The sequence below is a fragment of the Lepus europaeus genome, chromosome 3 (genome assembly GCF_033115175.1).
Source record: "Lepus europaeus isolate LE1 chromosome 3, mLepTim1.pri, whole genome shotgun sequence".
In the NCBI taxonomy this organism is placed as follows: domain Eukaryota; kingdom Metazoa; phylum Chordata; class Mammalia; order Lagomorpha; family Leporidae; genus Lepus; species Lepus europaeus.
Window position 1 is genome coordinate 147,698,752 of NC_084829.1, and position 16,195 is coordinate 147,714,946.

Sequence of the window (16,195 nt, forward strand, 5' to 3'; positions counted from 1 at the left end):
GTCAAATTTCCCATTCATATCTCATATGTAATTGACTTGTTTCTTTGTATTCTGGTGTATCTCATTAAGCTTCCTTAAAATTATTCATTTGAATTCTTTGTCAAACACTCTGGATTTCCATTTCTTTGTGGTCTGTTAGTGGAAACTATTGTGTTCTCCTGGAAGTTCATGTTGCCTTGTGGCCCTAATTGGCTTTTGTACATCTAGAGAGTCAGTATCTTTAATCAATTTTGAGGCTACAAGAAAATGGGCAGTGCTACCCTATTGCTTCTTTTGGGTCTTGATGGACTGAACCATTCAGGAAAAGATGCTCAGTTACTTCCCAGTTGTGGATGGGTCCTCTTATGCCTGGGCTTATATATTCTGCTTGCTTCTGAGGCTGAAGGCGTGTGTATATGGCCACCCTGCTGCTTCCAAGGCAGCAGGAGGCTTGGCAGTGCCACCTGTATGTTTCCTGGGGGCCTCTTAAGAAAAAGAATTCAAAATATGCCACTCACGTTCTTCCTGGTGTGTGAGAGGAAACGTAGAGTCTTCTAGCTGGCCCACAAGGCTGAGTGTTTGGATTTGCTGGGAACAGCTGCTTCACAGGACCCCTGGGGGACAGTCTCATGAGGGCTCAGTGCAAGAAGATACTGGGTCCAAAAAGGATGCATTGTGGGCTGAGAGTTTTCCCCAGGGCAATGCAGTGGTGTTATAAATTACAGCACTCCAAACTGGGCTCAGGGTCTGCAAGGACTGCAGGGTTCCCTGAAAGTAAGCATCTGAAATGTCTGGTGCATGAGTGGGGGCTGATAGAGGTCTTCAGATTATCCTTTTCCTACCAAGTTAAGTCCTGTTAGTTCAGGCTTGATCTCAAGAGATGAAACAGTAGATGCTTCCCTTCTCTATAAGGCTATCAGGTACCACCTTATTCTGTAGCATCTGAGCACTTACCTTCCTGCTCTACTCCCCAGGGGATGTGTGACTGTCAGTGGCTGGTTTGCCTCTTTTTACTGATGGGATAAGGAATTACAGCTCAATCAGATGAAAGTTTAGGGATACTAAGGCAAAATTTATTAAAGTAAATTACAAAGAAGAAAGGTAGGTCAAGAGAGAATCTGGCCCCCTTTCTTCCTGGCTTGGGACTTTTATACTTAAAATATGAAGGATGTTGACTCTTGCTGCAATTTTGATTGACACTGGGAATCGCATACCTTTTAGCTCTCTGTGCATGTTGTTTGTTATAAACTAGACTTTTCTGGTTTGAGTCCTATTTTATCAGGACTCTAACTACAAATTAAACCACAAAGTGGGAAATCTTGGGTGTCCTGGGCAGAGAACTGGGTCATTGGTTTTATCTCTGGAGGAGAGTCTTCCCCCAGTTGCTCATGTCTCTCTGCCTGGCATTGCTCCTTCAAATAAGAGGGACCCAATACTTTAGGGACTTTCTCCAATGACTGCTTTGGTTGATTCATGCTGTTTTAGCATAATGTTGAGTATCATTGGCTACTGTAATTGCTGCCTATCAACTAAAAGCAGTTTATTGAATATGTCCATTCATGAGTGTCAAGTAAATCTCATCATTGGAATTGATGTAGTTTTATCCCTTTTGGAGAATCATCTGGAGCCAGATGGACTCTACTTGAGACAAAGCAAACAACCAGGTTGAAGAGACATGGTCTGAATATACAAAAGAATTAGTTGCAAATAAATTAAGGGGATTATAGGGCCCAATATGGTATAATGTTCTTAGGATGAACAAGTTATAAGGTTAACAGGGATGCCAATAATTTTCCCTAGCAATGATGGTACAGGTAATTGGTTCATGTAGGGGCAGGAAAAAAGTGTTGTCGAAGTATACTGAAACATTATATCAATTGCAATTGTCCCTCTCCCACCCTGCCCCCAGAAATTGACAGATGCCTTGTAATAATCAAAATCTGTCACATTATTGCCTTCAGGTTAACAGTCAGGGACTCCCAAGGAGTTGTGCTGAAGAAAAGTGAAGGGTATATTATTTTATTTGGGGGTATCTCTGGAGGTAAAGAAACCTCATTCCTTCTAGAAATTTTTATAAGCATGAATATCCATAAAGGCATATTTGTAATGAGTATAAATAACTAAATTGTAGTTTTTCCCCTGACTTTCTTCTGGGATTGACATTTTGGCTGTTGGTACTGACTTATGACCTAATCTAAGGGAGCATGGATTCAAGGGATATAGAGCAGCCCAGTGGCCCATCTGCTTACACTGAAAGCAGGGAGATGTAGGGTTGGGGAACTGCTCCTTATTAAGATATTTTGTTGCCCGTTGGCAAATTTGGCAGCAGATGTCATAGTTAGTAACTTTTGCTTTCCTGGAGTGAGTTAGAGGCTTGGCATCAAGAAATCCAAGGCTTGGTGGTCTTCCAAGGCTTTGGTACTGAGGGAGAACGTCTCCTTTCATCAGCTACTACAGCAAGGTGCTACTCATGTCCTGTTGGGATTCCATGAGTTTACCAGTGGTGGGAGTATCTGTGAGTCTGTCTTGGTGTCAGGTGTTCCCAGAAGTGTGACTGATTTGCTAAACTGAGATAGGGAAGAGGCAGAGGATAGAAGTAAGATATGGGCCTTAAAAGCCATCACAGAGGGAAGTTTGGAAAATGGTTACCCTGAGGGAAGCTGACAACACTTCTACTGTTAGTGGCTCCAGAGAGGGAATTTTAATCAGGGAAGAGAGGGGGACAGAGTAGTCTGATGTTTGGCCAAGGGAACCAGACAGGTAAAGATGTGGATTTGAGAGAATTTTATCTACTCCATTTGGTAGGAAGGAGTGTGGAGAAGATCCGCAAGAGGGGGCCCTTCCACAAGGAATGGCAAGGAGGTGGGGAGTTGGAGTGACTTAGAAAATAGTCACCAGATCAAATGTCAGGCACTAATAATAGATAGAATTAAAAAGGAGAGAATGTTCCAACATGGGAGCAGTCCACACAGCAGACTCATAGGATGACAATTGCTTTGAATAGCACTCTGACATAAGAATCAGCTCTTAAGGCATTCTGGTCTTGCTGGAAAGCCCATGAATACATTTCAGGCATGGAAAGCCAGGACACTGTGGCAAAAAATGTCCTACATGAAGGATCTCTGTGAGTGAGACTCCAGAGGAAAGAAGGGACCATAGAAGAAGGATGTACTTTTCTCTGAAGGGAGGAAAGAACTTCCACTTTGCTTATGGCCTTGTCTAAATACTGATGGAGATTGTAGATTTGAAAGGCTTCCATAGACTTGGCAGCTCATGTCAAGAACCTTGGGTGATCACTGGCATCATACATAATAGTGTTAATTGTTAAATTAACAACAGGAGTAACTGTGCACTCACTTCCCATGCAGGACCTCTGTCCTCAATGAGTTATATTATGAGAATTAACTGTAAAACTTGTTCTCAAGCAGTTTTTCTGTGTGTGTGTGTGTGAGAGCAAATTGTTGAAATCTTTACTTAGTATAGAGTTGGTCTTCTGTGTATAAAGTTAATTGAAAATGAATCTTAATGGAGAATGGGGCTGGGTGGGGTCAGAATAGGGTGGGAGAGCAGGTATGGTGAGAAGAATCACTATATTCCTAAAATTGTGCTTATGAAATTTGTACTCAAATAAAAGGTTTCTTTGGGAAAATTAAAAAAAAAAAACACCAGGACAACCCTCTGAAACAGAGTCCTATGCAGAGAAAACACAGAGGTAGATTCTTCATGCTGGACGGGGACATCTCATTGACCCTGCCTATGACTGTCAGTCTGTGAGAAGTTTGGGGTATTCCACAATCCTAGCTGTAGAGATGCAGTGGGTAGTAGAGCCTCAGGAACTAGAAGGTAATCTGTTATGCAAATGTTTGTCCATGTTATTCTGAGGATTGTAGGTGGCTTTGTCTGGAGAAATTTGATGTTGAAGGAGCTATATTACCATTTGTAAATGAGAGTTGTATTCTGGAAGAGATAAACCAAATTAGTGTTTGCAAAAGAATTAGGGTGATCAGAGATCAATTAGAGGAATCATGAGGACCAAGAGAAAAAAAATGAGGTCAAGTTCTCCACCCAGGGAACTGAGAATCCAAGTCTAGGGTCTCTAATTTCCTTCTAACCCAGCCAATCTAACCTCACACATTAAACTTCAAAAAAACCTACAACATTCTTATATTTCCTCAGTTATTTGTCATGTCTTTTCCTTTCAAATCTAGAGTATTTCAGTCACTCTACTTTAGGACAAACAATTGATTTTCATATAATGCATCTTTCTTTTGCAGTATGGGCTTTCTCTAGAGAGTGTACTGCTAGCACAGTCTTTTGTAACAATGACTAAAAGCAATCATTCATCTCTTCCTTTCTAACCTCTCAGCTTTATTTTTTATTCAGGTTGACACCAGTGACTCAATCTTGAGTTTTATTCCATTCTCCTGGCCAGAATTTCTTGAACACACTGCCAATCAATCATTGTGTAACTAACTTTTGTTTGTTCCTCATTGCCATATTGGATTTGACCTGGTTCTTAATGCAGTCCAGCATCTAGAGGGAAATATCTGATGGCCAGGAGTCAGTGTCAAACACACTTTTAGCCACATTGGAGCAACAAAGAGGCTTTAAAAGGAATGGTTCTTAGACTAATTTTACCAGAAGTCCATTGTTAAACTTAGTTTAGCTATTCTATCGCACAAGTTATCATCCCAAAATGCAAGGCTAGCATTATCTTGCTTGAAATTACCCTTCTGTAGAATTCTGACAGGCATTAGGCTCAGACTTCAAAGAGAAAGATATATAGCAAAACCCACAAGAACATGAAAGCTAGCGAACTGAAAAACAGTCAACAGTTATACTTTAAAGTCAGATGTATTTATTTTGGTGATTGACTGAATTAATTAATAATAATGAAATTTGCTTTACTACATAATCTCAGATTTGAAAAACTCTTTAGATTAAAAAGCCAAGCCAAATCAGGCTTATATATTTTTTAATGTTAGTTCTTAATCTTTTGAAATTTTAAGGCTTACTTAGAAGTGGCAACTCCATTTATTCACTGCAAAGTTGGGGATTCTTGAAGTCAGGAGTTATGTGCATGATTTTTGGCTATGCTATTGTTTCTAACTATATCCTGTTATGAAGAGAACTGATTCTTATTGAATTCTTGCAAACAATCACATAGCCATCAGAACCAAAAATCCTCATAAGTTTTTGAATTTTAGAGGAATTAAGTAGGATGGAAAAGGCAAACACATATCTCTTTACAAAACAGTACCAAAGTCCTGTAAACAATTGAAATCACAGCAAAAAGCTTTCCTGAATTTAGAAGATGAAACAGTCCAATACAGAACCTCCAATACTTAAATAATTAAGACATAGAAATCCACAAACCTCACTAATTCATTCAGCCTCATGTAACTAACTCTTGTTTGTCATAGGAAATAACCAGGTGATGCCAGTGTCATGGGCAGTTAGAAGAATTCACCAGCAGTAGAACACAGACAAGAGTGGAGTTAGATTCATTAAAATACGATGCAAGGCAGCAAGGGGTGAGCAGGTCAGGTGGAAGCTGACAACTCTATTTTGCTGCAAGGGAGCAGCAGGCAAACAGGCCAGCTGGAAGCTGAGTGCTGTTGCAACGTGTATTAGAGTCTGGTGGGATATATCTATTTTTGAATATAGAGGTATAAGGCAGAATGCCACTGACTAGCGGTTTTCCCCATCAGTAGTGATTTCTTTAAGCTGGGAATTTTTACTAGGGTCTTCCTTATTGCCAAGGGCACAGGTGACATCCACATCGTTTGATCTCCATTTGCCATTTTGTGGATTTTCCAGTTCTTTTTCCTCAGAGAACTAGAAATTCTTGTCTTGTCCATTCATCTTAAAGCAGTCAGAAGCTTGTATTCAAGTTTCAGAGAATAATCAGATTGTGGATGGCAAAAGACTTGAAATAGCCGTCGTCAAAATTATACAGCTCAGCAATTGACAAGGAGAGCCAGTTATGTTCATTGCATACAGTATTTTAGAAAGCATCTCAAAGGTTTTATAAAACTCTGTCCCTGTTTGGCCCCTGGGAAGGGCTTAATAGGACAAGAAAGAAAAGAGTAAAGAGATCAAAGGCTCATGGTCTGGCCTTCTATGCTGGAAAAGAGGATTGGGCAATGCAAGGGGTACAGAGAAAGTAGTAAGGGGCAGAGGATGTGGCTCCCATGTCTAAGAGCTCCAGTGTGTTACCTGACACACTCAAGATGACTCCAGGCTCAGCCATGAGATGGAAAATACTGGAGCAAGCAGCCTCTGGGCTCTTTTTCTTTTTTCTTTTTCTTTTTTATTTTTTGACAGGCAGAGTGGACAGTGAGAGAGAGAGACAGAGAGAAAGGTCTTCCTTTGCCGTTGGTTCACCCTCCAATGGCTGCCGCGGCTGGCGCACCACGCTGATCCAAAGGCAGGAGCCAGGTGCTTATCCTGGTCTCCCATGGGGTGCAGGGCCCAAGCACTTGGGCCATCCTCCACTGCACTCCTGGGCCACAGCAGAGAGCTGGCCTGGAAGAGGGGCAACCGGGACAGAATCGGTGCCCCAACCGGGACTAGAACCCGGTGTGCCGGCGCCGCAAGGCAGAGGATTAGCCTAGTGAGCCATGGCACTGGCAGCTAGGCTCTTTTTCAAGGTAACAATCTTTACCCTTTAAGACTTACCTTTCCCAAGCAGACAGAAATGAACAAAAATGACCTTAAAGATTCCACAGAGGAGATCAAGCTGAAGGACCGTGTCGTAGCAGAGAGTTTTGCTGAAGGGCCAGGACTCCCATTCTGGAAATCAGTGTTGGAGCTGCACAGAGGAAAAGCAGAAGCTTCTTTTTCAGTGTCGGGAGATGCACCCTGGAAGCATCAAGTCATTCAGCCCAGGTGATTCCAAATGCGGTGGTCAACAAGAAAGGACGGTAGGCTTTTGATCTGTTTGAAGGACAAAGGGAGTCCACTGAAATGGAACTGAGTCTCACCCGTAAGGGCCATGGGTATTGAGCATCCACAAATGGGTTATAGATAGTGAGAAAGAGACAGAGAGAAAGGTCTTCCCTCCGTTGATTCACTCCCCTAATGGCTGTTAAGGCCAGCGCTGTGCTGATCCGAAGCCAGGAGCCTGGTGCTTCCTCCCGGTCTCCCATGCAGGTGCAGGGACCCAAGCACTTGGGCCATTCTCCGCTGCACTCCCGGGCCACAGCAGAGAGCTGGACTGGAAGAGGAGCAACCGGGACTAGAACCCCAAGGTACCGGCACCACAGGTGGAAGATTAGCCAAGTGAGCCACGGTGCCGTGCCGGCCTTGCAATTGTAATTTTTAGTTCAACTTTTGCAGATATTTTAAATATATGCCCACTGTTCTCTGCTTTGGATTTTGGATACCCTTCTGGGATGATCAGGTCCGTACTCATTGTTGAAATGGAGTTCGTATGAAATCTTCAAAAGGGTTACAATATTAAATACTTGCTAATCAGTTAGCAAACAGTTGCTATTTGGGGCTCCTTAAAGTATGTTCTTCTTTTATTGAACTCAGCTCCCTCTCTGAGAACTCCAGGGCCTTTCCATAATTCAGCTACTAGTTAATGGACCAGAAGTGGGCCTCCGGCACTCTGATCCAATACAAGCTGTCTTTTTTTTCATTAGTGGGTACATTTACCATAAGCATTTTAAAAACAATTGTATTACTCCTTCATAGAAGTGCTGTCCCTGATGCCACATGCATGGTGATAGACAGCCACCTCATATCCATTTTCACTGGTCTGCACAGCTTGTCTGTTTCCTAGTAGAATCATAGCAACACTAGAGCTTATGAATAACTCTAGCCACTTGCTCCTTGGTGAAGCCTCTTTCTGGTCATATGAATTTAACGGGGTACTTAAAGCTTCTTAATCAGGATAGACTTAAAGACCTTTAATTTTGACCTATCATCATTTTCTATTTCCCTATACCTACATGTAAATTACACTGTGTCAGCCTGTAATTCACCACCACAGCTTCTATGTGTGATTCATTTGCTAATGTTTTTAATGGTTTTCAGTTATTATCATTTGCTTCTTCCCTCCAAACATTGCATTCCTCTGGATTATCCCATAGTGGTCATTTGCATTACAAAGATTTTATATTATAAAGACACCCCCAAAATCTTTCAATATTTTTTTAAAAAAATAAGCTTTGACAACATATATTTTATTTATCTTTGAAATCTCATATCCATCTTGTAATTTTTAAAATTTCTACTTATGTATTTATTTGTTTTTATTTATTTGGAAGGCAGGCAGATACACACACACACACACACATACAGGGGGCGGGGAGAGAGAGAGAAAGAAAGAGAGAGAGAGAGAAGGAGAGAGAATCCCATCCACAGATTCAGATCTCAAATGCTCATATTGGCTAAGGTCAAAGACAGGAGCCAGAAAGTCAAGCCAGGTTATGTGGCAGGAACCCAACTACCTGAGCCATCATCACTACATCTCAGGGTCTCCACTAGCAGAAAGAACTAGAAGCAGAGCTAGACCCCAAACCCATATAACTCTGATAAGTGATAACTCTAAATAACTGATCTTTCAATAGTGTGTGTTTGAATTTTCTAAAAATTGGCAAGATTTTTCTCCAGGATTATCAGAGCCTAAAACCTCTCTAACTGCCTTTTTGCTTAAAAATTATCAACAGAGAAATGATGAGCCCAGAAATCATGTAGTTTGATACTTCAAGGATCGCTATTATGCTGTGAGCATGAGCTACGTCTGCCAGTAGACTCTGAAGACAGAGTTTCAACAACAACATCTACATGGCCATTTGAAGTTGACAGTATATGTTTGACACTGGGCTGCATTTGTGCATTGTTTATATTGTATTACAGCACTAAGCTTGATCTATTGGGCTAGTATAAGATACTTTTAATGAGAGTCTTTTTAAGAAATCTTCAGTATAGAAGGAAATATATTTGATGTGTTCCAAGGAAAGTAGGCCAATTAGTGATAAAGCTTAACAGCTTAAGGGAAGGAGCTGGAACATTTACTTACACTTGACAGAATGAGGAGGGAAGCAAAACATAATTTAGTAGAGCCTCATATTTTTATGTAATTAGATATTCCTTTAAAAAATATGTTTTAAGATTTTGAGCTTCCCAGATGAGGTCATTTTATTACGATTTTGATGGCTACCAAATCACCCAATTCTTGCTTATCTATACCAATACTCTTTATCTTATCTTATACCAATACTTGTTCATCTTATACCAATACTCAATAAAAAGATACTATAAGGTGATATTTCATCCATTAATTTTTCTATAAGTATTGTGAAGAAGTTCCATTTTTTTTCTTGAAAACTATATGCAACTTAAGAACACTCCTTAATAATGTATGTAGTCTCAGACATGGTAGATTGATTTTGAAAAAAATAAAATATAACTCTTAGAAATTCCTACATAAAGAAGAAATGTCTTCAAGAGCCTGAAACAAAGAGGGAATTGAAGATCAGAGCATCATGTCTCTGGGGAAGTCTTATCAGTCTTTTGAAAATGGATCTTTTGTTTCAACATATGTAGGAAAAGATCTTGAACCCAAATGAAGAAAGGAAATGTTCCAACCTTACATAAAGGTTACATAAAGGCATAGCTTTCCAAGGCTTTAATTAATTTTTAAAGTGAGCGTGAAAATTCACTTTAGTATAGGGAGATTATAGGAAAGCTAGTTTTCTCTCACTAATATCAAGACAGATAAAAGATTTTCCTTTAAAAATGGAAACTCTGACAAAGATTTTCATAGGTTTGAAATCTGATTATACTGTACTATGGGCTCCTGGATGGTTTGTTCATTTGGAGTTTCTGACAAAGAAAGTTCAATGTTATTTTGAAAACACATTCTTTCTTTTTTTTATTAAAAACTTTTATTTAATGAACATAAATTTCCAAGTACAGCTTATGAATTACATTCATTCACATCAAGATTCATTTTCAATTATCTTTATATACAGAAGATCAGTTCAGTATATATTAAGTAAAGATTTCAACAATTTGCCCCCACATAGCAACACAAAGTGAAAAAATACTGTTGGAATACTAGTTATAGCATTAAATAACAGTGTACAGCACATTAAAGACAGAGATCCTACATGATATTTTTTTAAAATTAATTAATTTTCTATGCCATTTCCAATTTAACACCAGTTTTTTTTTCATTTCCAATGATCTTTATATACAGAAGATTGATTCTGCATATATTTAGTAAAGATTTCATCAGTTTGCACCCACACAGAAACATAAAGTGTAAAAATACTGTTTCAGTACTAGTTATAGCATCACTTCACATTAGACAACACATTAAGGACAGATCCCACATGAGATGTAAGTACACAGTGACTCCTGTTGCTGACTTAACAATTTGACACTCTTGTTTATGGTGTCAGTAATCTCCCTAAGCTCTAGTCATGAGTTGCCAAGGCTATGGAAGCCTTTAGAGTTCGCTGACTTTGATCTTATTCCGATAGGGTCATAGTCAAAGTGGAAGTTCTCTCCCCTTCAGAGAAAGGTACCTCCATCTTTGATGGCCCCGTTTTTCCCACTGGGATCTCACTTGCAGAGATCTTTCATTTAGGTCTTCTTCTTATTTTTTTTTTTTCTTTTCCATGGTGTCTTGGCTTTCCATGCCTACAATACTCTCATGGGCTCTTCAGCCAGATCCGAATGCCTTAAGGGCTGATTCTGAGGCCAGAGTGTTGTTTAGGACATCTGCCATTCTATGAGTCTGCTGCGTATCCCGCTTCCCATGTTGGATCCTTCTCTCCCTTTTTGATTCTATTAGTTAGTATTAGCAGACACTTTTCTTGTTTGTGTGATCCCTTTGACTCTTAGACTTATCAGAGCCATCAATTGTGAGCTGAAATTGATCACTTGGACTACTGAGATGGCATTGGTACATGCCATCTTGATGGGATTGTATTGGAATCCCCTGGCACATTTCTAACTCCACCATTTGGGGCAAGTCCAATTTAGCATGTCCCAAATTGTACATCTCCTCCCTCTCTTTCTCCCACTCTTATATTTAACAGGGATCACTTTTCAGTTAAAATTTAAACACCTAAGAATAATTTGTGTTAATTACAGAGTTCAACCACTAGTACTAGAACAACAAAAACAACAACAAAAAATACTAAAAAGGATAAAGTATTACATTGTACCTCAACAGTCAGGACAAGAGTTGATCAGGTCATTGTTTCTTATAGTGTCCATTTCACTTCAACAGGTTTCCCCTTTGATGCTCAGTTAGTTGTTGCCCATCAGGGAGAACAAATGATATTTGTCCCTTTGGGACTGGCTTAATTTACTCAGCATAATATTTTCCAGATTCCTCCATCTTGTTGCAAATGACTGGGTTTCATTGTTTCTTACTGCTGTATAGTATTCTATGGAGTACATGCACCCTCAATAGATTCAGCCATGAATCCAGCAGAAAGAGTGTGAGAAGTATCTCAGAGAGTGTTTTCTGAGCTTGACTGTGGGAATACAGCGTATCTACCCATATTCTATTGCCCAAGACATCATCACACGCAATAGCCAAATGTTAAAAAGGTGGAGAGAAATGGGATTTATAAGTAGCTGGCTAATCTCTATCTACATAGCACAATTTGAGCAGTTCTAATTAAAAATTATAGAAATGTTAGACATTCATGTGCTTATTTCATATAAATTGATGATAGATAGATTTCCTAATTGTGCAGATACCATTCCAGATACTGGAGATGGAAGAAATGAATAAAACATCCAATGCTAAAAGATTAATAAGACAATTATTTGGTGCTATAAAAAAAAGAAGCAATGTGAAAAGATACAGAGGGTAGAACATTGCTGGGATAGATGTGCTATTCAGCAAAGTCCTTCAACTCACATTCATCCCAGGAGTTGACATTTGAAGGAGATGTTCAGCTTTTTGTTCTGAATTCATAATTTAGTTGTTCTTACTTTATCTTGCTTGATCTGTTAGCAGCATTTGGTTCTGCTATACATTCTTTCAGCTCTGAAAAAAGTTGCTTCACCTGTTTTCCAAGATGTTACCTTCTACTATTTTTCCACCTTGCTCTATTAGTTTCCTATTGCTGCTGTAATAAAAATTGCTTCAAGTTTAGTGTCTAAACTACATCAATTTATCGTCCTGGAATTTTGAAAGTCACAAATCTAAAATTGGTCTTCCTGAGCTAATAGCAGTGTCCCAGCAGGGCTGCATTCCTTTCTGGGGACTTGAATCACCTATGCAATCTTCACATCACCTGAAAACTCTCTGAAGTCCTCTCCTTGTACCTCCCCTTCCCCTCACTGAGCTGCAACACACTGACCACCATATTATTCTTAAAATAATCCAGATGCTCTCTGTGTCTGAAATACTCTCCCTCTCTATTTATACTTTCTGTCTCCTGCTTCTCGGCCACCTTCCTGTGAGTATCCACATACCTGAACCCACACTTTCCTTTAGTTTTTTTTAAAAAGTTACCTTATTGTAGTCATTTTTCTTAACCTCTGTTTTAAAAATTATTGATTCTGACAATTCTTTTTTTTTTCTTAGTTAACTTTATTTTTTTTTATTTAGTAAATATAAATTTCCAAAGTACAGTTTTTGGATTACAATGGCTTCCCCCTCCCCCCATAATTTCCCTCCCACTCGTGCCCCTCCCATCTCCCACTCCCTCTCCCATTTCATTCATAGAAAGATTCATTTTCAATTATCTTTATATACAGAAGATCGATTTAGTAAATATTAAGTAAAGATTGCATCAGTTTGCACCCACACAGAAACACAAAGTGTAAAATACTGTTTCAGTACTAGTTATAGCATTACTTCACATTGGACAACACATTAAGGACAGAGATCCCACATGAGGAGTAAGTACACAGTGACTCCTGTTGCTGACTTAACAATTTGACACTCTTGTTTATGGTGTCAGTAATCTCCCTAGGCTCTAGTCATGAGTTGCCAAGGCTATGGAAGCCTTTAGAGTTCGCCGACTTCGATCTTATTCTGATAGGGTCATAGTCAAAGTGGAAGTTCTCTCCCCTTCAGAGAAAGGTACCTCCTTCTTTGATGGCCCTGTTCTTTCCACTGGGATCTCACTCACAGAGACCTCTCATTTAGGTCTTCTTTTTTTTTGCCAGAGTGTCTTTGCTTTCCATGCCTAAAATACTCTCATGGGCTCTTCAGTCTTAAAAAATGATCACATAGTACTTTTGCACTGGAAAACATTAAAATCATACCTGTATTGATACTTTAAAAGCAATTACTGTTAAAAATGTAAAAAGTTTTGCTGTACTATGAATTGCATTCAAATATTCTTATTTTTTCATTATAATAGGTAACAATCTATATTCTGTGTTTATGCTTTATTATTCTGAAAAAATAAGTAGAAACTACTGCTCAGAAATTATTATGGGATAACCTCTTAGGGATTATTTCATTATCTAAGGCCCTGTCATCTGGAAACTGGGAACAGGTATGGCTGTGTTGAAAAATGTATTGAAGATGACCGCTGACAAGATAATTAAATATACATCATACAATTAATTCATTATTTTATCTCATAGATTTTAATTAAAATAATTTCTCTCTCATCCTGGTACTCTTCTCCTATCTCCATCTCCCTTTTTTCCCTCCCTCCTGTGCCCCTGTCCCCTCATGTCTAGCCTGTACCCCTTTGGTAGTAGTGTACAGTCTGGTTCTACTGAACAAAAGAAGGGGAAGTTTCCCATTTGGCCAGAGTGGAATGAAGCTGACATCAACGCAGAAAAGTGGGACACAGGCAAAGGTGGAAAAGAAAAGGACAAAACAGGAAAAAGCCCAATATTTGTAAGTAGACTTAAATAGGATTAGATCTCATTTTGGTTTTTAATTTTATAATGCAGTAAGATGTGTTCATTTGTACTCATTCTTGCCACACTCTCATTCAGAAGGAGATCCATCTTTGTCTACCTCACTTCTCCTAACCCCCGCCTCCCTTACCTTTTTTTTTCCATTTTTTTTTATTAAACTTTTATTTAATGAATATAAATTTCCAAAGTATAGCTTATGGGTTACAATGGCTTCCCCTCTCCCATAACTTCCCTCCCGCCCGCAACCCTCCCCTTTCCCGCTCCCTTTCCCCTTCCATTCATGTAAAGATTCATTTTCAATTCTCTTTATATACAGAAGATCAGTTTAGTATATATTAGGTAAAGATTTCAACATTTTGCCCATATAGCAACATAAAGTGAAAAAACTACCATTGGATTACTAATTATAGCATTAAATAACAATGTACAGCACATTAAAGACAGAGATCCTACATAATTTTTTTTCAAATTAATTAATTTTCTATGCCATTTCCAATTTAACACCAGGTTGTTTTTTTTTCATTTCCAATTCTCTTTATATACAGAAGATCAATTCAGTATATAATTAGTAAAGACCTCATCAGTTTGTGCCCACACAGAAACACAAAGTATAAAAATACTGTTTCAGTACTAGTTATAGCATCACTTCGCTTTAGACGACACATTAGGGACAGATCCCACATGGGGTGTAAGTACACAGTGACTCCTGTTGCTGACTTAACAATTTGACACTCCTGTTCATGGCGTCAGTAATCTCCCTAGGCTCTAGTCATGAGTTGCCAGGGCTATGGAAGCCTTTAGAGTTCGCTGAGTTTGATCTTATTCCAATAGGGTCATAGTCAAAGTGGAAGTTCTCTCCTCCCTTCGGAGAAGGGTACCTCCTTCTTTGATGGCCCCGTTCTTTCCACTGGGATCTCACTCACAGAGATCATTCATTTAGGTCTTTTTTTTTTTTTTTTCCATGATAACTTGGCTTTCCATGCCTGCTATACTCTCCTGGGCCCTTACCTTTCTAAGCCTTAGTCGTGAGCATTGGTGAATTGCATTTGAATAAGCGATAGGAAACTGGAAGAAAGTGTCACTGTGAAAAGTCAAAATTAAAAGCTATAGCATATTAGGCTGTAGGTTTTGGACGGAATGGGGGAATCATGCATTTACAGAGGGTGGTTTAAAAAATGAGTTGTCAGTGAACTTAGGAGCTGTTTCCTGATTTTTGGAAGATTTCACTGTGGATAAGAATTAGAACTCACTTGACATCTGGTAAAATATGTAGGTAAAGATCGTAGTTGCTCAATGAACATGAAGTGTCCCTGAGATTGGGACTATGTCAAGTTTTCACTTTTTCCATTGAAATAATTTAGTTTCATTTGCCTATTTAAAATTTTCTACTTTATTTATAAATAATTCTTTGTTGTGGCTATGGATGTGGGTTATATTTAAGGTATAATGCAGCAATTCACTCGAAACACTATAGTTTTCAAAGTGTTACCATTGGAAAAACTGGAAAATGGAAACACAGGAACCATATATTATTTCATATAACTGCTCAGGAGTTTTTGTAGTAATTATATCTAAAGATTAAGATTAATTTTAAAAATTAATAAATGAAATACAAAGCTTCAAGTTTTATTTATACATAATCCTATTTATAATTTTAATTGTTGAAAATGAAGTAAATGTTTTGTAATCTTCTCAACTCAGATAAAAACAAAAAAAATTCACACCACACCTAATTTATATTCCAAAGGATTCATTTTTTATTGGAATGTTTTCTCTTCAATCTAAATGCTACTCAACAGTCAAGGTTCTGTTAATTATACACAGCACTGTTAAATTCAATATTCTCCAAATACTCTATAGATTAGCTCTGAGGACAAACACAAGTGCTCTTTAAATTCTTATAGATTGATCAAATCCATGTACTTACAAATTTATAAAGAATTTGGTTGTTTTTCCTTTAATAAAACCATATAAAAAGCTGAATTTATTTTTTCCATAGCATTTTTTTGAAGACCCTGAGGGAAAAATTGAATTGCCAGCGTCAATGAAAATTTATTCCTGGAAACGTCCACAGGATTTAATTATTAGTCGGGTAAGTAATATTGTTACTTTTAAAAAAATGCTTACTAATTATGGGATTTAATATCCTAGTGATAAAAATTTGCATTTTTGAAATGATTTAGGGTAATTTTTTTTTTTTTTTGACAGACAGAGTGGACAGTGAGAGAGAGACAGAGAGAAAGGTCTTCCTTTTGCCATTGGTTCACCCTCCAATGGCCGCCGCGGTAGGCGTGCTGCAGCCAGCGCACCGCGCTGATCCAATGGCAGGAGCCAGGTGCTTATCCTGGTC

At 38.6% G+C, this 16,195-nt stretch overlaps 1 protein-coding gene across 1 annotated transcript in view; it reads left to right on the forward strand.

The window, feature by feature from the left end:
• ADGB (androglobin) overlaps window positions 1-16,195 on the forward strand; it is a 225,895-nt gene that overhangs the window by 17,376 nt on the left and 192,324 nt on the right. The window contains exons 6-8 of the mRNA XM_062187283.1: window positions 6,655-6,870; window positions 13,660-13,822; window positions 15,845-15,937. Coding sequence (XP_062043267.1) covers window positions 6,655-6,870; window positions 13,660-13,822; window positions 15,845-15,937 — 472 coding nt within the window. The remainder of the gene's footprint in view (window positions 1-6,654; window positions 6,871-13,659; window positions 13,823-15,844; window positions 15,938-16,195) is intronic.